The sequence below is a fragment of the Gavialis gangeticus genome, unplaced genomic scaffold, assembly GCF_001723915.1.
Source record: "Gavialis gangeticus isolate Ggan-Ray unplaced genomic scaffold, GavGan_comp1, whole genome shotgun sequence".
Classification (NCBI taxonomy): Eukaryota; Metazoa; Chordata; order Crocodylia; family Gavialidae; genus Gavialis; species Gavialis gangeticus.
Window position 1 is genome coordinate 59,048,448 of NW_017729029.1, and position 25,991 is coordinate 59,074,438.

The 25,991-nt window shown below is 41.4% G+C and overlaps 1 protein-coding gene across 5 annotated transcripts in view; it reads left to right on the top strand.

Annotated features, from left to right (window-relative positions):
- The window catches only part of TRIM2 (tripartite motif containing 2), a 175,732-nt gene that overhangs the window by 98,256 nt on the left and 51,485 nt on the right, over positions 1-25,991 (top strand). For all 5 annotated transcript variants that reach the window (XM_019521664.1, XM_019521666.1, XM_019521662.1 and 2 more), the window contains exons 2-6: positions 2,016-2,197; positions 6,504-6,741; positions 16,970-17,121; positions 18,665-18,845; positions 22,628-23,351. In XM_019521664.1, the coding sequence (XP_019377209.1) occupies positions 2,064-2,197; positions 6,504-6,741; positions 16,970-17,121; positions 18,665-18,845; positions 22,628-23,351 (1,429 nt within the window). In that variant the 5' untranslated portion in view covers positions 2,016-2,063. The remainder of the gene's footprint in view (positions 1-2,015; positions 2,198-6,503; positions 6,742-16,969; positions 17,122-18,664; positions 18,846-22,627; positions 23,352-25,991) is intronic.

The window sequence follows — 25,991 nt, forward strand, 5'->3', positions numbered from 1 at the left end:
CCTGCCCCTGCCCCTGCCCCTGCCCCTGCCCTTGCCCCAGCCCTACTCCCTCCCTCACCTCAGGGGCCTCAGTCTCGCCCCCCCACACCCCTTCCCTGCCCCTGCCCCTTCCAGGTATTCAGAAGGCATGTGGCTGCATTTCCAGAATAAAAAATGAACGTCTGTTCACTTGCTTATTGATTCAGTCTACGCAGCTTAGATTAACCTGCGAAGATTGAATTGATATCAATTCTGTCTCGGGCTTTTTGACTGTCTGTACTTACCCTATGTGCACTGACAAGAAAGTATGTTATATGAACTATTTTAAAACTAATTTTCTGCAAGAACAATTTGGCTGAGTAAGGCAGTTCGGGATGGAAAGTTGTTGAAGCAATGATGGTCCAGGAAACATGTGAGATGCAAAACTTTTTTGTGATATTTTTTATTGGACCAACTATGTAGTCTGGAGAGCTGTCAGACAAGTTTTTGCACATCAAGTTCTCTTCCTCAGGTGTAAGGAAGAGGCAGGCGCAGGTCAAGCACTTCAAGTATAAGCCCTTTCAATGCTTTAGGTTCTTGACAATGGTTGGGCACAAACCAGTCTGAAATCCTTTCCATCGAAGCCCTGTCTTTAAAATGATGTTGGATCAGAATCAATCTTGTACTTCTCAAAATGCAGCTGCAAATGTTTCTCTAGAGTACCTATTTTGACTAGAGGTGCATCAATGTATCGGTCCGATATCGGATCAGCACCGATGTAAAGACAATTGACTGTATCAGAAATCAGCGTTTTATCCCTGATGTGGCTAATAATTTGGCCAATAAATGCCCTGTGCATGTGTGCAGCCGCAGTGCAGTGTGTAGGCAGCATAGCATGTAGCACAGCCCGGCATTGTGGAGAGCTGCATCCAGCTGGTAAGTCTGTTGTGGTGGAAGGGGAAGGGGCATGGGGGGCAGATTGAGGCCCCTGTGGAGAAGGAGGGAGTGGGGTTGGGGCAGGGGCTGCTCAGCCAGGGCAGGGTGAGGCATGGGATGGAGCCATGGCTCGTCCAGGGGTGTTGGGAAGGGGAGGCAGCTTCTGCTGCTGCGCACACCCCAGGAGGGCATAGAGGGTGTGTGCCCCCCAGATCTGCATGGGGCAGGGTGGGCTGCCACTGCAGGCTGGGGCCGGGGCTGTACTCGGCTCTTCCTGGAGCCGGGCTGGGCCAGGCTGTGCTTGAGGCAGGGCAGGCGGCAGCGTTGGCAGGCAGGGTTGGGGTGGCTATGGTGAATTTTGGGGTGTCTGAAGCCCCCCCCCATTAACCACTTTCCCAGTGCCACTGCTGCTTGCCCTGAGCACAGCCCAGCCCCCCCACTGGCAAGAGCCCAATGCAGCCCTGGCCTCAGCCCACAGTGGCAGCCCGCACTTGCCCCTCATAGATCTAGGGGCACAGCCCCCCATGCCTTCCCAGGGTATGTGCAGCAGTGGGAGCTGCTCCCACTTCACTGCGCCCCCCCAGACGAACTGCAGCTCCATTCTACGCCCTGCCCCGGCTGGGTAGCGCCTGCCTCAGCCCCAGCCCCTGCCCCAGCCCTACTCCATCCCTTACCTCAGGGGCCTTGATCTGCCCCCACCTCGCCATGCTCCTTTCCTTCCCCCGCCCCTTCCACCACAGCAGACTTACCAGCTGGATACTGTTATTCAAACTGCTGGGCTGTGTATTAGAAATCAGATGGGTATCAGCCAATATGCCTCCTTAAAAAATCGTATTGGCCCCAAAAGTCTCTATCAGTGCACCCCTAGTTTTGACCTAGGTTCTTATTATTTATAGTGCAGTAGAAATGTCTAATCATTTCCAAGCTCTGCGTCATAATAGAGCATTTTAAAGGCTTCATTCTGGCCTGTTTTGATTTAAATCATGGGGGCTGAACTCAATGATCTTCCAAGGTCCCTTCCCTCCCTAATGTCTATGAAATGAAAATATTAGCTCCCAGATCAAGATGAAGAGTATTTGGAGCTGGATGTTGATTTGGGGTTTTTTTTTCCTTTGTTTCAGCACTGTGCTGGGTAGAAGAAAACGGGACCCATATGTCAGTGGTCTAGGATGGCCAGTGAAGGCTCCAACATCCCAAGTCCTGTGGTCCGTCAGATTGACAAACAGTTTCTGATCTGCAGCATATGCCTGGACCGTTACAAGAACCCTAAAGTACTTCCCTGTCTGCACACTTTCTGTGAGAGGTAAGAATTTTTTTCCCATTTGTAACTCTAATTTTTCCCCACTTAACTATCATAGACTTTAGCTTTTGGAAATCTTTAGCTACTTTTTAATCAACAATGACCCTTCTTTGTCTCAGGATGGAGACAGTTCTCTTCATCTGTAAAAATTAAATGTGAGTTAAGTTAAAAGATTAAAATGTGGCAATGGCTTGCTATTTTTCATATTGGACTGTAAATAGAAGACAGGTACAGAATATCTGGACAATTCTTACTGTTTTTTATAAACAGGTTATAATTTTCCTTCCCTCACTGCCTTTCTAAGTGCTTTGTTAAAAAAGAGCCATAACCATGGTCAGTTATAGAGGTCTGTAAATTACTTGTCTACATCAATTAAAAAATTGTGGTTTGCCTCACCCCATTAAAAAGGCTGAAATATTTGCACATTAAGATTTCTAGAAAAAGGTAAACATTTTCTTGCAGAAATTCTGCATACTGTGGATTTGATTCTATGTGCTCTGGCTTCACAGTGATGGAACTCCATTGACCTTAATGCAGAAGTCAAGGATTTTTGTGGGTGATACCTTTTATTGGACAACCTGTATATTTGGGAGGGATATAGACGTGCTTTTGCTTGAATTAATTCTTTCACGACCAGGACAGAAGCACTTCTGGCCACTTTGCTGCCAAAACAGATTACTAAAAGCTCATTTTTGTCCCTCCCAACTATATTCTATAAAAGATCCAATAAAAGTTATCCACAAAAAACCTTGACCTTTGCATTTTTCCTGGACCATCCTGGCTACAATATCACTTCAACTCCAGTGACTTTCATGGAGTTACTCCTGGTATCATAGGTGCTGAGTACATGAGGGTCCAAAGGCCATGCCCCCCCTTGGACCGCATTTGCCCCTCACCTTCCCACGGGCTGTGCTCAACTCTGCTCTGGCCGTGCTGCCAGGGAGAGAGGGCGGCATCATCTTGAGCCCCCCATGGCAAAAATAAAAGTTGGTGCCTATGCATTGGTGTGAGAAGAGAATCAAGCCCACAACATTTAAAAATCCATTGTGCTTCTTATTCTAGACATTATTTCTAAATGTAAAGGTCTTGACATGGGAATGCACTTTGCATGTAATACTGCTGAAAACTCTATATCTCCTAGTTTGCCTTAGATTTTAAAGAGCATCAAGTCTCATTCCTATGCTATCTGTATAAAAAAGAAGTAAAACAAGGGAAGCCAACAAATGGAGTTGTACCAGCAGCACCATAAGAATGATGAGCAATCAGATAAGGATGTTAGATTAATAGCCTCAATTTTTTATTGATTAGCCCATTATTAGAAGCAATAAAACTTTCTTTGTTGATTTACTAAGCAGAGAAATAATTATCCCATTTTTTAATGTCCAAGTATTAGACATCTTATATAAAATATTGATAACTGGTGATGAACTATTCTCATTATTTTGCAGTTTGGGTGACTGGTGTTGAAAAATTTCTCTCAACGGAAATCTGAAAAAAAATCTGATTTCTGTTATGCTCTGTTGAATATACTGAGCAGGTAGCTATAAGCAGTAATATTGACACTGTATTTTCCACCTAGTAGCAGAAAAAACAAATGGAAGTTATGAAAAAATCAGTTAAAAAAAAATTCAGGCTAGAGACCTTAATTTGACTACAAGATCTGGTTTGTGATGGACTTTCTTATCCATGGTTCCATATATTAAATGAATTTAAGTTGAACAATGCTTTATGGTAGCATATAATTTAGGAAATTTTAAAAAATGTTTTTTCCTAACCAGCTTTCTCCAGTTAGATTTGCCCTGTTAAAAATTGCTTCTCTCAAATATGGTATTGGTTTTCCATCGTGAGCTGAATGAAATAATGTAGGTCCTTTGTAGGCACACACCATGGAATCCTGGTTTCATTTAAGTCAGTGGCAAAATTCACACTGATTTCAGTGGAGGCAAGATTTTGCCCAGAATGTCATATGTATCTTGATTCTAAATTCTCTAGAAACTTCTAAAGTCAATTTTGGCTGTCAGTGAAGTCCTTTTATGCTAATCTGGTTATCTAAAGAGGTTGTATCTATCCCTTGGGGAATTCCTCAGATATAGGGCTGATGAATGCAACTTTCTTTAATGTAGAGACAGCAAAGAGACGTGTTGGGGAAGGATGAAGAATGGTCAGAGCGTAAATGTAAGACGTGAAAGGGGAGGATGGATAGCCACAGCCATGTTTTGTCACTCCAGATTAAAGTATGCTTTCCAGACTGTACCTCCTGAGAAAGGCAACATGGAACTTGATCTGTAGCTCATTTAGTCTCTTGAAGAAGTGCCTCCTTCCACTTGAAGAAGGGCCTTTGAGTTTCTGACCACTTGAAATTGTTAGAGGAAGTTCTGCACATCCAGATTAATTGATTGTAACGACAGCAGGGACCTCTGGACTAACACAGGGACTAATATCCCACCTCACAAGTTTAGTTGTAAACCTGTATTTTCTGTTTGTGCCAGACCATGTTTATTAGGGTTTTCTTTTTTAAACTTATTAAAAAATAAGATACTGTAAAAATTAAATTACAAAATAGTTTATTTTTTGTCTTGGAGCAAGTGTAGTGATGCACATGGATATGAATTGAGAAATTTTGAGATTTATGTCAGCATATAATCGAAAGCCAAATGCTGATCTCATTGAAATCAGCAGGGAAGCTTCCAATTGTTTTCACTTGGTCGTAAAGTATTAAAACAAAAAATGTAAATTAAAAATGGAATTTATAAGGAAAAGGAAATCTGTAGCCAAATAAAAAAGGGAGACACAAATATTTGGCATAGGAACTTATTTGTCATTGCATATCAACTCATTGGTCTAACTATGGCAGAACGCCTATGGTTCTGCCACTTTAAGAGCTGGGATAAGCAGCTGGCAGGTCTGGCCCTGTCTCTGATGAGTGGCTGTTTTAAGGTTCAGGCCACCAGGGCTGGAGGCAGCGCTTCTGTGGAATGAACGTCTCCTGGTAGAGCTGCTGCTCCTGCAACAACTTGGAGGTGAGGGAGAAGCTATGGGGAAGAAGGAGGCCTCTTGGTCTTGGTCATAACTTGAAACTGCACCCTGCCGGGGAAGGGTGGTTTGGTGGGGCTCCTGGTGGTGTGGGAGCCCCTAGGAAATGCCAGGCCAGTTACCTTCCCAGTGAAAGGTGAGCAGGAGTGCCTTAGGCCCAGCCCCCACCTTTGGGCAGGTTATTTAACACCAGAGGCAGTAGACGGCCAGGCGTGCCCAGGTGTGGCCACCTGAGCCCATGTGGGGTGCAAGACCCTGGACAGTGAGAGTTGTGGGCCAGGCACACCCAGGGTGCACCTGAGCTCATTGGGTTGTAAGACCTGGAGAATGGGTTGTGGGGCCAGGCACACCCAGACGGGCACCTGAGCCCCAGTGGGGTGTACAGCCCTGGAGAATGAGATGAAGCCCTGAGAACAGGGTTTGCAAGGTCCAGGTAAGCCTTCAGGCTCCTGAGGCCAAAGGTGAGCCAGAGGCCAAGGAGAGACCCTGAAAGTGAGGGGCATGAGTATGGGCCTGAGGAAGGGGCATTATGTTCTGGTGTGGGGCCAGGCCCACAGTTGAGCAATCACTCAATCAGTGCACAGTGGGGTAGCAGGAGATGCCTGAGAGACTGCACCGGGGCTGACCAAAGAGTGGAGAGCTAAGCCTGAGACCGGGTGAGAGCCAACAGAGTGTAAGAGGTCCCGGGGAGGCAGGGGTGGTATGAATGTGGCCTACAACAAGGAGACGTGAGAGAGACACAACAGTGTGTCTAGTTGGGCCTGGCCAAGCGCCAGTGATTGAACAGCATGTAATCTGAGAGGCTTGGGATGCAGTACAGGGATAGTTGGAGCTGCATACATAGGCCCAGGAGAACAGGGCATTCAAAGGGCAGACTCCCGCCTAATTAAGACCATAATTATTTAACAACAAGGCATGGCAGAAGAGAAAGTGGGCAGCATGCCAACAGGCAGGTGGGAGACCAGTACTGTGGCTGGTTGGGGTGTTCCCACCTTGCTACACCATCATTTGCAGTTTCCTCCATTCTCAGATGGTATAAAACCTTCATAATAACGTCAGCAAGTTGCATAAATATTGGTGTGTAGAGGTGGAAGGTTTAAGAAAAACATTCCTTCCTGAGCTTCATGATCCTCGGCTTTCACTTGGAAAATGATTAATTTCTTCCTTACTAGGCATGATTGCAGGTGTTACAAGTTAGAACAATTCTTTTAAAAATACAAAAACCTTTCCATTTCAATGGTACTCGTTTTTTTCTCTCAATCTTTCCTCATAATAGGTGCTTACAGAACTACATTCCAGCCCACAGTTTAACACTTTCTTGCCCAGTGTGCCGCCAGACCTCCATTCTGCCAGAGAAAGGTGTTTCAGCACTCCAAAACAATTTCTTTATCACTAACCTGATGGATGTCCTGCAGCGAACACCAGAAAACAGCATTGAGGAGTCCTCCATCTTGGAGACCGTCACAGCTGTTGCTGCAGGAAAACCGCTCTCCTGCCCCAACCATGATGGCAATGTAAGTGCAGTGAGCTACTGTAACACATAACAAACAAATCACATTGGCATTTAATGGCAGTTTTTTAACTACAGTCTAAATATATTTAACTACAGTCTGAGCCCCAGAATTTCCTTCTTTCTAGTGTGTGTGTGTGTGTGTGTGTGTGTGTAAAACCTAATATTTTAAGAAGCCGCTAGAGGTATATATATTATAACCTATAATGATATATATTATCAATATTCTTATCTATATTATAGATACATAATAGATTAGGTTAGAACATTTTACAGTATTCAAAGTAATCAGTCTTCTTACTGTTCAGCTCAGTTGCTATTGTCTCTCTAATATGGTTGGTGAACTGCTTGTTTTCCAGAGCACACTGCAACGTAATTAGTTACCAGTCTAGCTGTACTTCCTGGTTTTGCTGAGTTCACCCACTCAGGAGGCAGTTCATGTGCTCTTACCTATCCAGAAGCAGATTTTTAATTCTAACACTCTTAAACTGGGCCCTGGGTTCTAAATTCCCATGGGTCAACCTCGGGTATCTGCAAAAGAAATAAAAGGCGTATCCTAAACCATTCTGTTTCTTCATGCTTTTTTTTTTAATTTCATACAGTCCCCAATTAAAGAACATAAATATACAGTTTTAATTAGTAAATGTCCCAATAATGGAGTCAAGATACAGTATGCCTAAATTATTACAAAATAGCTGCAGGTCTCTCATGCACTCAGTCACTTAAACATTTGGAAATTATCTATGATTTGGAACATAACATTACAACTCTTCTCTCTTAGCCCTGATCATGCATGCATATAAAGCAGCCCAGTTGGCAAAACTTATCCTTGCTGTGCCATAAAGTGAATGCTTTGTTTGTTACAAGCCAAGAAATTTGTGCCAGAATTTCAAGGTCACTTTTTGCAGACCGTTTTATTCATGACTCCGTTTAGATATTGTCATAATAGAAATAAGTGCTTTATCTGATGCTGGTAGTATAGAGCAACAATTTTTCACCCTGTCATTACTGATATAGATTTAGATTGGTTGAACAGACCTATTGTATGCTTCAGTGATACTAGTTATTGATTGACCAAAGTATTCATTCGTAGTTTTGTTTTGCACTTTTAAGGCATGTCCACCTCACCTCACAACTGTGCCAGAGACCTCCACAGAGAAGCATGCCACATGTGCTCTGCACACAGTACAGAAGTACTGTAGCTGCTTTTGTGCAGTGCTGAGCACGTGCCAATAGGTTTTTCCCAGAGAGAGAGAGGGTGTAATATAGCACTGCAATGGCTAAGTAACTTTTCTTTTGAGAACTGGTCAGTGCCATACCTAGACTCCTGGTGGCCTCAGGTGAATTTTTAGTATTGGGGCCCCCTTCACCAGAGATAATGATAATAATAATCAGACAAATGAAAAAAAAAAACATTTATACATATAAACCGAACTTGTAGAAATCAAAACTCAGGATTAGGTATACATATATGTGCAATATTAAACTTTTTTTTTTTTGCGATTTAAATTTTTTTTTTTTTTTTCATTTTCGGGCCCTCTTTCTGTTCAGGCCCCGGGCAGCGGCCTGGTTCACCCATGCCTGTGTCCAGGTCTGGAGCTGGTTCATGCAGAGTGGGAACAGTGTACCTTACTGCAGCATTCACTGCATCTAAACCAAGGTGGTATAGACAGGTGAATTGCCCAAATTGAGTGACAGTCTGAGTATTGCAGCAAAGGTATGAGAAAGCTCTGGTATAGTCAGGTTTGTGAACACCTATTTGTTTAAAAGACAACTCTTTGAAGACCTCTGTACTGCACATACTATTTCTTGAATTTCTTTAAAATTTAGTGTGGTACAGGTTGTTTTGGCTTTCAAATTTGGAGGAATTTGACCAAAGGACTACTAAATTACAGCACACCACAAACAGCTATTTCTTATAATTGACAGATTCTAGCTTTTTCACTCAATTCAGGACCAAACCTTGCCTCTTATACCCAAAATAGTGCCAGTTATCTGACATTTAACTTAGCTGGTGTTTGGCACCCACTACCCCTTCTGAGAAGCGAAATTAAAAATTATATTTTAAATAGGAGTTTGGTTCTCTGGACAGATGCAAACCAGATAAATTATACTATGCAGGCCAGAATTAGTGACTGAAAGGCTTCCTACTATGCCAGTGTTCATTTGGCCTGGATAGGAAGGGGGTATGCAATAACCAGGAAATCTGATTTAAATTCAGGTGGTGTCAGTTCAAGTCTGACCCCTAAGTGGAAATATGGAGAGGGTGGAAAGATAAGGAAGACCCACTGCTACAATCCTCTGTCAAAGAGAATTTTTGGGGTTGGAGGGGAGGGAACATAACCTGAGTACAGCACACCACTCAGAATGTATTCAAACTGTTTTCTAAGAGAAAAGCAATTCATAGCAATAACTTCTGGGAGCAATTAAGGGGCACAAGAGTAGGAGGATTAGGAGAGAAGGGTTTAGAGCAGTAGTAAGGGGCAGGAGATAAATGAAGTGGTAGAGAAGGGAGAAGGGGTTGGGATCTCAGATTGTGGGCAAGGTAAAATTGAAACCCTGGGAGAGGTAAGAGCAGGTATATGGTGGTTTGGTTTTCACAAGTTAAAGTGTTATTGAAGTTGATATTTTTGAAGGGTAAGTTTAACTCTGTGCAATGAATTTTTTTTGTCATTAGACTGAAAAATGAAAACACTAGTGAGAACTTTTGTTTTACACCCTGCCTAATCAATAGAAGAAATTGATAAGATAATATTTTTAGTTTCTTTTTTGTTTGAAAGTAAGCAACTATATCTGTGCTTGAAGAATTTACTGAGGGAAAGCTAACAAGATAACTAGTTGTGCTTTAGTTTTGGGAGTGGTAAGTAACTATTATGTAAGATAAACCTCTCTTATTAAGATTGCCTGGCATTACCCATTGTAAATTGCTTATTACTGTGAAAGACTTTGCCTATTTGGGTTGAAAATTTCTATTTAGGTGGAAGCAACTGCTGTTGGTTATTTATTTCAGCTGAAGTGGTTTAGCTGTTTCTAGTAGAAAAAGGGGAAACGAAGTGTTTTACCCATGTCAAGATTTTCTGGAAGCCTTTTCTTTGATCAACTCTAGCATCCTCATGCTTTGGATAAAGCACAAGGTTGCTAACTGTCATCAAATTTACTGACTGTCAGTAAAAAAAAAATCAGGCTAAAAATGATTGTCAGTAAAGTTAGTGAAAAACTTTAGCTATCAGTAGAAACACTAAGCAGCCACAGCTTGATTTGAAGCTCTGATAGAGCATAGCAGCACCACCTGGTGTCTGAGAAGAAGAATAGCACCCCGCAGAGAGCATTCTCTCATCCATGTGCTGCTGCTGTGTCCCAGGCTGTCTGTAATACTACTAGGTTGTAGGTAGGCTTCTTTGGGGTTCTGTGCTGGGATGGGAGGAGCAGAACCTCTGGGGGATGGGCTGGGGGGGTAGCATGGTGTAGGGTACAGTCGGGGGTATGGGGGTGAGTAGGGAGTGGGGGCAGCACTGTGTAAAACCATTGCTGCAGTGAAAGCAGGGTTGCCAACCCAAGAAAATTCTTTTTACTGCAAACGTTTTACTAACAACAAAGCTTTTTTTACTATGATTAATATTAAACCCCTGAATTTGAACCCAGCCTTCTAACTGGGGCCTGGCAGATGAATTACGTTTACATTATGTAAAGCATATATTGGTAAAATCATGTGCCAGTAAAAAAAAAAAAAAGTCTGGCAGTCAATAAAAAGCTTGCAGATTGTCAGTTCACTTCAGGGATATCCCCATGAAAACCTTCCCCATGAAAACCTTCTCCAATTCAGTTGTTATATGCCTTTGAAAAATTACAATTTGTACATTCTTAGCAGAGACTTTATTTAGCAGGCAAAATCTATGGAGATTTCACCACCATGGAGCATGCCATGGTTTCTCTTAGCTTTTACTCTTGCCCAGAATGCACGTGTCATCCCTGCAGAGAAACCAAGCATATTCCAGGCCAGGGCTATAGTGGTGAAGTCAAACATTTTCTATACTGACTGACCAGCATAAGTGTTTGATGTTCCTTAGGAGTTAGGGATATTATAGAGGAAGTACACATTTCAAAATACTTCTTTCTTCTTACTGGCATGCTCTCTGCCATGCCTGTGTTTTAGCTTTAGCCAACTGCTCTTCATTAAAGCAAGGATTTTAAGTAGTCACTGAGTAAACTACAGATTGTTGGCTGCTTACACAGAACATAAGGGAGATTTGAAATGGGGTTATCCGCATGCTGCGAGCACTTTAGCCCATGCATTCTTCCAAGACAGCCTTATAAGATGTTGAAGAATATAGGGAAGTGGATTAGGCCTTGTGGGACTCTGAGTGAGGGCTTTGGCAGTTGCTATAACAACCTTCTCTGGGTTCAGCCTGAAGGGAAAGATCTGACTTGTGTTAGAAGATTTGTACCTTTGCATCTTCTGGAAGATGCTCCAGGAATATTTTGTGGCAAATAGTATCATCTGCCACAGAGAGGTACATCAGGATGGGTTTGCCTGGGGCTTCCTTCTCTGTATGAAAAAGGCATCCAGAAAATCTATGTCTCTCTACCGTGCCATGACTACAAAGGATCCAGTTTAATGGCTGTTTTTTATTCTGTTTCATTGTTAGGCTTTTGCTTAGCTGGCTTAGAAAAAGGGGGGTTAATAAGGGATAACAGGGTGTAGCTTGTGAAGTCTGCAGTGTTCATTAATGGGGACTTAAGCACTGAACTGTTGTACATCTTTGGGAGGGGGTGATAAATTTTGTCTATAAAATGAGGGGTCAGTTGGAGTCTCAAGTGCTCCACCCTCCACAAACAGATGCTACTTCTTCTTCACAGAGGTCTCATTTCTTTTTTTTTCCACTGATCAACCTAACAGCTAAACAGCTATCAACACTAGTAAGGACTGCTATGCTGACTGTTTAGACCAGTTAGCTGATTGGATTGGATCCCTGGCATCTCATGCTACAGAGCACTGAAAGTGAATTTGGCTAGAAGAACATGTTAAGTGATAAATGTGAAACTTGAGAAAAAGATAAGATTGTTGGGAGGAGAGCACTGGGTAAATTTGGTGATGTACTTTGAGCATGCTTTTAGGAATGGAGAGACATTCTGCACTGACTCCTCTCTTCCTACTGTTCTTTACATTTTTCTTACAATTTTGGATATTATGTTCTAAGTTCTGCCAACATATTCATGTTATCAAGTGGAAAAAAACGTATGAGGCATTATCATAATTATTGTCAGACTTTTATTTTTAGATAGAAATTAAAACGTTGTTTTATTGAGGAGAAGTAAATTTAATCCCTCTACTGATGTTGGATTAAGATCATAAAAATCCCTTTGACTAAAATCAGATAGAGACTGATTTGTGGGGAAGGTCATAATTTGTTCACTGTCCTGAATGCCTGCTTTTAGCTTAACCTACTTTAGTCCTCATAAATTCTATGATCTCCCTTCCAGTTTGATTCTTAATTTAGTCATCCGCAATTTGCTAACCTGCATGTATTCTTTTATTTCTCTCTTTCAAACACATTCTTTGATACAATATATGGGATTTTTGTGTCCCTCTTGGTAGGTAAAGCTTAGCGTTTTAATGTCAAGCTATTTCCTGTGTTTGAACTATGAATAGGTGCTTACTCACAGTTGCCCGGCATTTATGTTTAAAACGAAGATCATTAGTGATATACACTATAAAACCTCTAAATTGGAATCCTATGTCATATCTAGGCACTGAAATCAGAGTTGCTTTATTTTCAAATGTGCTAAACATCTGTAACACCTACTGAGTAAAGAAGTCTGATTATAAGCTTTAATACAGGATTGAAAATCTTGGCCTAGGATAAATCAGACTAGAAAAAGAAGACTTCCTGGATTAGTAGGGGTCAGCCTTTTTGGCAGGGGTGCCATGAGGTAAGCCTCACGCCCTCCCCGAGTGCCATTCTGATCTATTCTCTGCCAGATATGTTGCTTTGCTTTCTGCTCCCTGACCAGTCTGGTGCCCTGCTTTCTGCTACCTCCTCTATTGTCATGGGCCACACGGAGGCTGTCCATGCCACTTGTGGCATGTGCAATGAGTTGGCCATCCCTGTACTAGATCATCTTATTCACCCTATTGCAAGTGCAGCATATAGAATGTCGTTAGGTTATAATAGAGAAAAATATCAACGTTGAATTGATACTGTAATGGCTTCTATCCAAAAGACCAAAAAAGAAGTGATTTGGCAATTTGATAAGTGTAGGTCACTGTCTGGAACGTAAAAATATTTTGTAAGCATACTAGCTGTTCAGCCCTCTAAAGCATCCATTTATTGCTTACAAGAAGTGAGTGATAAAATAACATTCCTTTGTTTCCAGGGTTGTTGCTTATTTATGTATTTTCATTTTTTGTGTCCTGTAGTATGCTCAGCACTATGAGGCTAGGTGAATAATCCTGTATGTCAGAGTTAACACTTCTAGGAAGGGCTAGAACTAACAAAATGGATGGTTACTAACAGGCGAGAGTTTTTGGTGTCAGAGGGAAACATTCAGGACACTGGTTCATTTTTAATACAGGAAGAGACCATATTATGCCTCTGATACTGTAGTGCTAGGTTGTCAAAGTATGACTCGTGAGCCAGATCATGCCTGTGGCGATGCTTGCTATGATGCAGCATGCCCTTGAATTAGCCCTGAATGCAGTGTGTAGAGTCCATCTTGCATAGGCTGCACATAGTTAGGGTTACCATACATCTGGAATTTTCTAGACATGCCCTCTTTCTTGGCCCCCTGTCCTAGTGTCTGGGTGGGTTTTTGAAATGCAAGCTAATGTCCAAGTTTTTACCTCTGATTTCCTAGGCTGGCTGCATGGGGCTGGGAGCAGTGGGCAAGGTGATTGGGTGTGGGTGGTCACATGGTCTGTGTGCAGGCCCTGGCAAACTCCTAGATAAGAGACACAGATTATGTGTGTGTGCATGGGCACACGCATGCACGCATATACACTGCATGGACAGCAGCGCTGAGGGGGCGAGGAGCTGTGGGTTGGGAGTGAGGGGTACCAACAGGGCTGGGGTGGACAGGGGGCTGGAGGTCAGGAGTGCAGGGTGGGCAGGGGCTTGGGAGTGAGGGGCAGAGGCAGGGCACGGGTATAATACTGCCCACCCAATCATATACCCTTCCCCCCTCTCCTCCTCACAGCCCCCCCCTCGCCGCTCCCCGTTCCCCTCCCTTCTGTCGTCTTTTTTGGTACTGGAAATATGGTAACCCTACACGCAGTGCAGGACTATTCTGGGGTACATGCTGCATGTGGCACTTTTGCTGGATCAGACCTGCACACCAGATCTGGGGCTGGTCCAGAGTGGCCCACATACTGCCCCCATGTGCTGGATCCAGTGTGCAGGACCAGTCTGGCCAGGTGCCACACACATACCACCAGCCCCATGTGCCATATACCATGTGTCAGGATGGGCACATGCAGCATGTTGCACTTATAGCTGGAGTTGGCATACATGCTGCAAGTGTGGGCCAGATCCAGCATGTGGGGCTGGTTTGTGGGTCTGACCAGTCCCTGTGGTCCAAATGATTTTGACACTCCTGCTGTAGTGTATTTGATTGAACTAAAAACCTATGCAAAGGATTTTGGTCTTTCACTTCCTTGTGTATGAGGTTTTTAACTCATTAAGCAATTTAAAACAATCCATGATACAGTAAAGTTTCAGTTCTGCAGCACATAGAGTAAATGTTTTTTAGGAATAAAGTCATTCTGTGAAAATTACCACTACAGTTTGATTTTCTGTAGTATATATTGCCGCCTTCATTCAAATGTGGATATGACCAATGGATGAAAGATTTCCTTACTCTCTAATCACTGAGAGACTTTTCTAGGGACAAAGACTGAGTTTAGGCTAAGTGGAGTCTTAATATAAGTGATCTATTTGTAATGGGCAGGTATTTATGATCCTACAGATAGCAAATTGTGACAGTTAAAGCATGCATAGACCTGAAAGCAGATCATTGTGCTGCCATATAGTTGGATGGTTTATGGCAGAGTTAGTGGACGGGATTTTCAGAAGTGATTAGTATTGGTTTAACTCTGATCTCATTATAGCCAATGATAAAATGCCCGTTGACTTTAATGGGAGCAGAGTTAGATCATTGCTAAGTGCTTTAGAATATCTGTTTAATAGGACTGGGGAGGTCTCTTCCATCTGGAAAGTAGAGATTTGGTCAGATGTTTCTGAAGATCCATTGTAAGAACTTCCCAAAAGTAAAGTACACTTTTGCCTCCACAAAAGTGCTCTCTTGACACCCCATTCAGTTACAAAATAAATCAATAGATTCATGTCAATATTTAGAAACACAAAGGAACAAAACATTAAAAGTCTTAGCATATTAAGAGATGCTAGAGAATCTGAGGAAATCAGCTTATCTAGAGGGGACTGACTCTAAGCCTAACGTGTATTAACAGTTAACTTTCTTCTTTCATTTAGCATGGAAATCTCTATATTGAGTCATATCAGAGTAAAAGCTTATTCCGCCAAAATGTTTTACATTTGTCTGAGACAAAGTGGAGAGCTTATATTTAGGCATATACATTTTCTTTAGCACTCAGCCCCTCTGCCTATACTTATTTATGTGATTCCTAGGTGTTACAATGAGGAGGAAGAAAACTAACTGGGGTAAACTTCTATAAACGAGCAGAAACCAATGGAAAAACTGGGAAATATGAATTGAATTATTCTAGTATTTCAAGTTTATGTCTCAAATACATGTTGCCGCAAATATGCAAGTGTATTATGGTGTTTTAAAATAGAGCAATGCAAAACATTTAATCATTGTATCTGAAGACCAAAGGTATTTAAATCACTACAGAACTTTTTAAAATGTCTTCAGATACAGAAAGCTGACATTGTGACAGTGAGTCAACAGAAAGTTTATGATTATCCAACGAAGACTGTGAAGGTTGTCAAGTAATCTTTGATGTTTGATTTTTTTTCATTTTGTTTTGTTAATATCAGCACTCTTTGCAAATGTGGATATATTCAAATTTATGACAAGATTCTTTTGGTAAATCTGGTATCTTTTACTAGACCAACTAAAATAGTTGGAAAAATTCTTCTTTGCAAGCTTTTGGGTGCAAATACTGTTTGTCCTGAAGTGTCTGCAGTTGGTCTGTGCTCTTCCTGGATGGATTAGAATAGAAGCCAGAGGCCAGTATGCATATGAGAATGCCAGTCCGTGACTTTACTTCCCATTGACTTTAATGGAAGCAGAGTTAGATCAGCGCTAAGTGCTTTAGAATATCTGTTCAATAGGATGGGGAAGGTCTCTTCCATTTGGAAAATAGAGGTTTGGTCAGATGCTTCTGAAGATACATTGTAAGAACTTCCCAAATGTAAAGTTCACCTTTGCCTCCAGTTTAAAATGTGATTCCTAGGTGTTGCAATAAGTGAGCATTGGGTGAGTAGTAGGTGCTCAGTTTGTTCTGTGGTCAAACCCACTGCTACAGAGGAACAGACAAAATCTGTGCTGCTAAGAAGAGTGTAAATATTTTCCTGGACGTGAAACAGATTGGAACATCTTTTTAAAGTGTAGATCACTACTCAGATCATCTTCTTTATGGGGATCTAATGGTTTAAAGGATTGGTAATGGAATATGGGGTTTCTCTCGTTTTAGGTTATCGGTTCAGCTATGACCCTGGTCATTAGCTGAAAGTCTTGTTTGGTGAATTCAGGCCAGTGTTACACAGATGGTCACATTATGAAAGACAGAAAGCTAACCTTTTCTTTGACATGACTGATGAGGGAGGCCAAGGAATGAGTCTGTGCAGAGATAAATGACCTGGTTTCAGAGCCAGTTCATTTCATAATATAATTGAGATGTTGGCATCTTTTACAGGCTAATGTCAGGGTAATGTTAAGGCTAACTGCTGCAGTCTGTGCTGTATCTGGCATTCAGTTTCCTAGCTGTTGATCTGATCCTGCTTCTGTGAACTAAATTCATTGGAAGCAATTAGGTGTTTAAAAAGAAGTAGTGAATATATCAACTTGTAAGGAACATATCTTAAATTTTAAAGCAGCCCTTTTCATAAACCTTTATACTTTATACTTTTTACATCAAGCTACAATCTCAGGGTTTGGATAACATATTCAACATCAGGCTTGGAGCTTAAGAGGTACTCGAAGTGAGGCTGCAGCTGCAATATTAAATTTAGGATTGCTCACTCTTGTTCCAGGTGATGGAATTTTACTGCCAGTCTTGTGAAACAGCTATGTGCCGGGAATGTACAGAAGGAGAACATGCAGAGCACCCCACTGTACCACTCAAGGATGTGGTAGAACAACACAAGGCTTCTCTACAGGTCCAGCTGGATGCTGTCAACAAAAGGTACACAGATTATACTGGTTGTGCCCTAACATACTGCTGTGTGGAAAGTGATTGGTCAAGTCGTCAGTAAAACCACCTTCCAAGTCAGTTTAGCTTGTTTGCACTTTTCCTCCTGTAAAGATGCTAGTGTCTCTATCATGGTGAGAAGGCAAGATAGGTATGCACTTTTATAGACTAATGCGAGAGAGAAACACAAGCTTTTGTGAACCCAAGTTTGCTTCATCAGATGCTGTGAAAGGATGTGCAGAAAGCAGAGTATAAGAAGAAGAGAAAAATGAGTACACAAAAGACAAGGGAAATGAGAGGGAGGGGGAGGAGAAGGGGGGGGCAGTGCTAGGAGAGAAAAACAAATGAGTATTAAACCTGTAGGAACAAAAGGGGTCACAAAAGCTAATCCAGGTAATGAGATAAGAATCCATAGTCCCTTAGCACAATCAGTCCAGTCTGTTGTGCCCATACAAGACATTGGTAAGGATTGTAGTATTAGTTGCTGCATAGTTAGCAAATTGTAGTTTGCAGTGTTCCCAGCATGGTAGTGCTAGTTTTGATGATCATTTCTTAATACATTGCTTTCTTTCACAATTTATGATTGAATTGGGTCCTCAGGAAGGGGAGATACAATATGCACTGAATTTGTAGACACCTGCTTGTACAAGCTTCTTTACCCAGTTCTGAACATGACCCCATTACCCCAATCCTGGACCCCTTGAGGAGAGCTAGACAGTGACAATCATGCTGAGCTATGTAATGCATTTCTGTTTTGTTTGAGCAGATTTCTCCCTTACATAGTCCTAGTTGTATAGGAAGAAGGTGAGTGGATATGAAGCTCATGGGTTAAAGCACTGAGACTCAGGACATCTGGGTTCAGTTTTTAGTTTAACAGACTTCCTGTGTTACTCTGAGCAGGTCATTTAATCTACTTCTGGCCTGAATTCTCCATCAGCACAAGCGGGTTAATGATTTCCTACTTCATTGAGGTGATATGAGGTTAAAATCCATAAATGTGTGACCCATTCAGATTCCAGTCATACTACAGAGAGAAGGGCCTACCTTTTTTCTGTAACATAGTGGCCAGGTTTTGCATATGTATATCCCTTCTAAAGAAGGTTTTGCATGGCTATATCCCTTCTAAGGAAGGAGATCAAAATGCTAGAGAGAAAAATATTAGGTGTGAGCATTTAGACACCAAATGTACAAATGGTATTCGAGCTTCAAAAATATATATGGGAAAATAATAAAAATGTGGCGCAATTCCAATTCCCTAACAGAAACATGAGTTAAGGGCAGGAAGCCAATGTCCTATCTCATTGGGAAATAAGGAGAGATCTAAAATCTTTGCTTAAGGAGGCCATTGACCTAGAACCTCATTCTTGCCTTATCAAAGCTTAATCTTAAAAATTATACTGTAACAAAATGGGTAGAATAAATGGCTGAAAAACACTGTCTTTTAAAAGCTGTATGGTGATGGCCTTGTTTCACCACAGGATTTTAACACCAAAGTAATGCCTGGTGAGACAATTTTTATAATGTATTTCTTCCACAGGCTTCCAGAGATAGATTCTGCACTTCAGTTCATATCTGAAATCATACATCAGTTAACCAATCAAAAGGCTAGCATCGTAGAGGACATTCATTCCACTTTTGATGAACTGCAGAAGACATTAAATGTGCGAAAAAGCGTGCTGCTTATGGAACTGGAAGTGAATTATGGCCTTAAACACAAAGTAAGATGCATGTTCTTTTCAGCTGACATCTGTCAATTTAATAAGTCATTTTTTTATAATGGGTGCATGATTCCAGTAGATTGAATTGTATTACAGGGCCAGATCCATTAAGGTACTTGAGCATCTAAAGAAAGGTGCTGCGGCACCTAACTTGTGGGTTCCTGGTTCCCCCGAGTGGAATACAGAGGCCTGTGTGTTAGGTAACCTGCTCCCTCCAAAGTGTGGAAGGCACCTCAGAATAGGTCCCAAAACTTCTAGCACCAAGTGGGGAGTTGTTTAAAATCACCAGGCTTAGCAGGAAGCTAGCCAACAGGGAAGCCTTGAGAGCAAAGATCACTCTTAAATTCTATCCCCCAGACACCTTACTCGGGGCTTGTAAACCAGAACCTTCTCGTGATGGTAGGTGCCTATGCCATTGCTTACATAGAAGTGAGCAGGGCTCAATCTTTTCTTTTACAATATGTCTGCTTTAAAAGGTAACAGCTATGCATTTTGTATTAAAAAGTGGTTGGATGAAATACATCCACAGTCCTTGGAGCAGAAACAAGAACCAAAATCTCTCTTTTACTTGGTGAATGCTCTAAATGCTAAAAGATAACTATGTTTACATTTTCACTCTCTCTGTGATCCTATGGCTCTTGAATGATTTTCTTTCCAATGACCCAGGTTCAACAGGTAGCTTGTAGAGTGCTCCCAGTCAGTCTAGCACAATGTCTTGGTGGTTTGGGCACTCCTTTGGGGAGTGTGGGTTTCAATCCTACCAAGCTGAGAGCTTAATATGAAGCTCTTCCATTTCCTGGGTGAGTGCTTTAACCTTTAGGCCACTGACAGATGTGGAAAAAAAACCCCAAAATGGTACTTTACAGGAAGAGGAATTGTTTGTTTGACTCAGCTCCATAGCATCTGTATAGATCACATGCTTTAATGGGCCTTTTTGGCACTATTATCTAATAGCTGATTCAATCAGCTGTTAGATAAAATTGCCAAAAACCCCCACTGAAGTGCATGATCTATACAGATGTTGGGTGAGCTGGGTCAAACTAACGTGTTTCCTCCTCTGGGCATGCATTGCACTTGGTGTGGGGGTGTGCTGAGCTAAAAGTAAAGTATGTTCCTTTTTCCCCCCCTTCCACATCTGTCAGTAGCCTAGATTATAGGATACAACTATCACTTTCTCCTCTATGTTGTGTGGGTTCCCAGGTTTACCCAAAGACCCTTGTCTACCTGATCCTGTCAATGTGTTCTGAGAACATCCTTAGGCAATTTAGGCAAAGGGGTCCTTAGTTTCTACCCCTGAACAGGCTTAAAAGTTAGCTGTCAAGCTATTCAACACTGCCATAACAGCTTGGCAGAGGTGCTTATGCACATAAACAGGAGGAGACCTTTCAGGCACTAAGTGAACTTTAAGTTGAAAAACTTCAGGTCCTGTGGAGTTTGGACATTCCAAAGTTAGACAGCTGCTGATCAGGGGGTTTCAGGATTGAAGATTTAGATATAGTTCAAATTTAGGAGCCTAACTCTTTCACTGGATCTTCTCCTGAGATCACATTTCATGAGTTTCCAAAAGGGGAGGAGGGACTCTTGCCCTGGACTGGGCAGCAACTGTTATGTTCCAACAGTTGCATATGGACAACCTGGGAGTGACACAAATGTAGCAAAACAGCTCCAACTTTAACACTGTAGGCGTGTCTACATGAGCACACTTACTGCACAGTAATTTAGGTTACTGCCCAATAACTATGGCAACTTATGCCAACTTGGGCGTAAATTTGCTACCTGCTTGATGCAGGTAGCAAATTTATGCTCGAGTAGTTACTTTGCAGTAACACACATGTAGACGCATTACTGCTCAGTAACACTGTGTGTGGACTGACTTGGAACTAACTTTGCTCCCAAGTCAGTCCACACACAGCATTACTGTGCAGTAATGCCTGCATGTGTAGACACCGACTTAAAAACCGCTTACTGCACAGTAGGTTAGTAAATGCATGTGTAGACATGCCCGGTTTCATTCAGAGTTAAACTGGGAGCAGTTTTGCTACATTTGTATATCACGTCTAGCTTGTAACAGCTAGAATGTGACACCTGATCAGCAGCTTCTCTTTCGAAATGTTCTTCTTTTGAAACAGCCCAAAATATGTGTGCGTCAACCCAAGGTACAACATAAGTCTGTTCCTATTAATGCATATTTTCAGATTTTTGTGTTTGTTTATACTGTCAGGACTTTAAAGTTTCCATGAGGTTTTTTTAAAGTAGAAATTTTAGAAACAATTTTGTTTTGAGCCGAATATTATTTCCCTGAGGAATGTCAAGCCCAGATATTCCAGTATCATCTTGATAACATACAGTAGGAAAACCAAAAAATGAATTGACTATAAGTACACTTGAACAAAAGTGAAATTGTTCACTCTGCCTTTGAATTTTATGAGTTTATAATACTGGTTTTTGGAGATTAATACAAGGTCTGTCTCATTTACAAGTATTTTTAGATTTAACTCTTTTAGCATCATTTTTGTCTGAGAATATAGGAATTCACAACTAAAAAGGCATATAGATTAATTTACTATATAACTGAAAAAGTAAGTTATTACATGAATACATTTCCCTAGTCAGATAACATAAAAAAAGAATGAACAAGATAGAAATAATTTCCATTCTCCAAACTGATTGGCATATGCCTTGCTTTAATGCTTTAAACATGTTTAAAATATTAGTTATGGTAAGGTTGAATAGTTTTCTTCTGTGTGATGAAAGAAAACAAGTATTTGGAGCATAATGATTTAAATCTATAATTGTAAATTGTTTTCTCTCAGAGTTATGGTTTGTTACCCTTAATTCAATAATTCCCACATATGGCTTAAAGTTATTTTGGGGCTATTTAATAGCCAGAGTATCAGTTTAACTTGGTATGTCCTAGGACAGGGGTTGGGTGACGTTTCACTGACAGCAGACCACCTCAGTCCTCCTTGGGCCAGGGGCAGCAATTGACAGAGGCAGCCACTAAGTGGTGCATTCCTGTGCAAATGTGCCTGGTGGGTCTGATATAATCTCCTCACAGGCTGGATGTGGCTTACAAGCTGTAGGTTGCCAACCCCCATTCTAGAATGAAGATGGGATAGAAAAAAATATGCGCAATTTTGACTTCTGGAAGACATTTTATGTACACCAATTAAGCATTTTGAAAGGGGATTTTGAGACTGCAATTTGTTTCCTTCTGTCTCTGAAATGGTTTGTAATTATGTTACTGTCTGTCCCTGCCAATAGACCATGTTGGCTGTTGAAAGCTGGTGAGCAGACTTCCCTGCCACCACTCCTGCTAGGGGAAGCTCTTTTCTTTCTTTCTTTCTTTCTTTCTTCTTATGGTTGTAACTCACTCTTCTTGTTCATCATGCTCATGAGTATCTCAATAATGCCTTCTTGTCTTGAGTGCAATTTCTCCCTACTTTAGTTGTAGAGAAGGGGTTCCCTGCAGCTTCCTATATAATAAGGGGATGACTCAAAAACACCATAATGTCTGTATGCAGAGCTCATTGCTCATATTGTGTAACAACCAAAGACTGCTCTCAGGCAGAAGGATCAAAGTTCTAACCAGCTCTTTCAGTAGTGCAACCTAGTAGACCTTCAAAAGCCACTGTTCAGAGGTCCAAAATAAGAGGTCCCCATCAAACTGCATGGTTGTGCAGGTTATATAAAAGTTTATATACCTAGGAGTACTTAAAAACTTGATATTGCAAAACCTCATGATAACATCACACTAACCAGGTGTTCTTCATTACATTCAGGTCCTCCAAACACAGCTAGATACCCTTCTAGAAGGACAGGAGAGTATTAAGAGTTGTAGCAACTTTACAGCCCAAGCACTCAATCATGGTACGGAAACTGAAGTTCTACTGGTAAAGAAGCAAATGAGTGACAAGCTGAATGAGCTGGCTGACCGGGACTTCCCATTGCAGCCACGTGAAAATGACCAACTGGACTTCATAGTGGAAACCGATGGACTGAAGAAATCCATTCACAATCTGGGCACCATTTTAACCACTAATGCTGTAGCTTCTGAAACAGTTGCCACGGGTGAGGGACTGAGGCAGACTGTTATTGGACAGCCTATGTCAGTTACCATCACAACCAAGGACAAAGATGGGGAGCTCTGTAAATCTGGAAATGCTTACCTCACTGCTGAACTGAGCACACCTGATGGGAGTGTGGCAGATGGAGAAATACTTGACAATAAAAATGGCACTTATGAATTTTTGTATACTGTTCAGAAGGAAGGGGACTTTACTCTGTCACTGAGACTTTATGATCAGCATATCAAGGGCAGTCCATTTAAACTTAAAGTGGTCAGATCCGCAGATGTGTCCCCTACTACTGAAGGCGTTAAGAGGCGTGTTAAATCTCCTGGCAGTGGCCACGTGAAGCAAAAGGCTGTGAAAAGACCAGCTAGTATGTACAGCACTGGAAAAAGAAAAGAGAATCCCATTGAAGATGACTTGATCTTCAGAGTAGGTAAGGAATGCGTTTTCTTTGTATTGATTACTTTTATAGGTTCAGATTAGAATACACTCATACTTTAACAACATAGTTTACCCACAAGTTGAGGGTAAAAGAAAATTAAAAAAAAAGCTTTAGAAAGCAGATTAATTTAATTTGTAATTATAAAAGCTAAATCAGATATGGTAAATTATGTAGCTTCACCATTGGGCAAGAATTTGGATTTTTTGTGTGTTTAGCTCTACCTCTGAATTTTATGAGCTTATAGTACTGGTTTTTGGAGATTAATACAAGATCTGTGTCTCATTTACAGATATTTTTAGATTTGACTCTATTTTAACATAATTTAAGTCTGAGAATATAGGAAATCACAACTAAAAGGCATATAGATTAATTTACTGTATAACTGAAAAAACAAGTTATTACATTAATAGATTTTTCTAGTCAAAGTATATGAAAAAAGAACAAACAAGAGAAATAATTTTCTTTTAAAAACAGGAATGGCAGTGTTACATTTAAGAGAATTTGCCAACAAGACAATATGCTGGTTTAGCCAGGCACCAAAGAGCAAACAAATAGTGAAGACTAGAATATATTTAGAACTCTGGCAAAAATACAGGTAGATAAGATTTGTTATTTGATTAGCCATATCTGTTTGATACATTTATTGGATTTATCTGCATTTCTAATGGACTTATAATATCTAGGCAGAATGTAGACAGTTAGCATTTTTTTAAAAATTTGATTTAACCAATCTGATCTGGTGAGGAGGCCTTAAAGGTGCAGTGAAGAGAAGTAAAATGAGTATGGCAGGAACTGCTCGGAAGCTCCCAGCCTTTTCTAAAGGGAGAGGAAAGAAACAGATTAGCATTGGAAAAGGCTACCTAGAGAAGCTGTGGACTCTCCGTCCTTGGATATTTAGAAAGACATTTGGCTGGGATGTTTTAGTCAGGGATTACCCTGCCTTGAGCAGGAGGCTGGAGTAGATGACCTTCTGAGGTCCCTTCCAGCCCTATTTTCCTATGATCCCATAGGCAATCAACTAAGCCTGCTACCTCCCTAGCAATATTATTTAGTTTTAGTAAACATCTATCTGTTGAACAGTACTTACTGGGTTTGCTTTAAATTTAGAAAAGAGATCAATTGAGAATTAAAGATAGAACCTTCAAACAATTTGTTGATAGAGAATATCCTACAGCTTGAAGGTATGTGAGCTAACTATAATTCACCCATTCTCATTGTATGTGTAACAAGATCCAGCAATGCTCCACTGGCTTCAGAGGGAGGTTACATATACCCACTATCTGAAGAGATGCAGTTCATATTTTAACTTGGAAGCTTCTGGTAAAAACTGTGCATTTTTTCTTTCATGCTTTACTTTAAGAGCGCTTTGTTGGCGCTCTTAAAGTAATAAATCCTTTAACAAATTGCCTTAAAATTTAAAGGTAAAAGTCAGTAGTGGACAAAAAGTGTTTTCCAAGATAGAAAGGGATGCAAAAGGGAATGATGCAATGTGCTCTAGATTTAGAGGGGGAGCAGGATCATCTTTTATAGCCAAGTACAGGAAAGAGCTATTCTAAAACCCTCCTTGATCAGAAATGGGGGATAGCCCTATGCAGGGAGAACTCAAGGAGGAACAGCAGTTTTGGCAGGGCCCCTCTTAAAAAGTATAAACAAATCTCCTTCCTCCAAAACTGTTCTGGATATTCACATTTATGCTTTATCAAATATCTACTGCAGCTGTCTATTCCCTTGTAAGATGCAATACATGGATTCTTCACCCTTCCTGGCCAGCCAACAGCAGGTGTAGCAGTGCCAGTCCTGGCTCTGGTTTAGAGCTGGGGCTGGAGCTGCTGCCATCACCACTACCAGCACTACTACCTGGCCAGACTGAGGCCTGAGTAGCCTTGTGCTCCATGTCCTGGGCCAGAGCTGGAGCTGCTACTGGGAGTAAGTGGTGGTGGCAGGGCAGAAACCAGCGGGCAGAGGCAATGGCAGGAAAATGGTGGTGTAGCGGGCAGCAGCTACAGTCTGAATTGAGGCTGGGGCTGGAGCTGGCATCACAGATTCACAGAAGTTTAAGGCTAGAAGGGACCTTGTGAGATCATCATGTCCAGCACCCCTGCTCTAGGCAGGGAAGACTGCTGGAGTCAATTAACCCCAGTAAGGTGTGCATCCAGTCTCCTTTTGAAGATCTCCAGGGTAGGTGTCTGCACACCCCTACTGGGAGTCTATTCTAGAGTCTGGTCACACAAACCATAAAGAAGTTTTTCCTTTTATCCAGTCTGAAAACTCCTTTTAGGATTTTATGACCATTGCTCCTAGTTTCCCTCTGGGGCACTTTTATGAATCGTTTACCTAGCTCCTGATATATTTTTGTAGCCCAGGTATACCAGGGGGGTGAGCCCTGCCCTCCGATGACAGGGGTGGTGGTCAGGCAGTGTGCTGAAGAAGGGGTCAATTACTAGTGCGGCTTCCTCCCCTCTCTATAGAGCTAGGCCAAAACCAAATACTTAACTATGTACAATTTATTACAAGAATAAATACAGACACTTAATATAAAACAGAATATATACAAGGTTTAACATATATTGCTATATATAATATTCCACAATTCATATAATACCAAATATGAATCAAATAACTTACAACTTA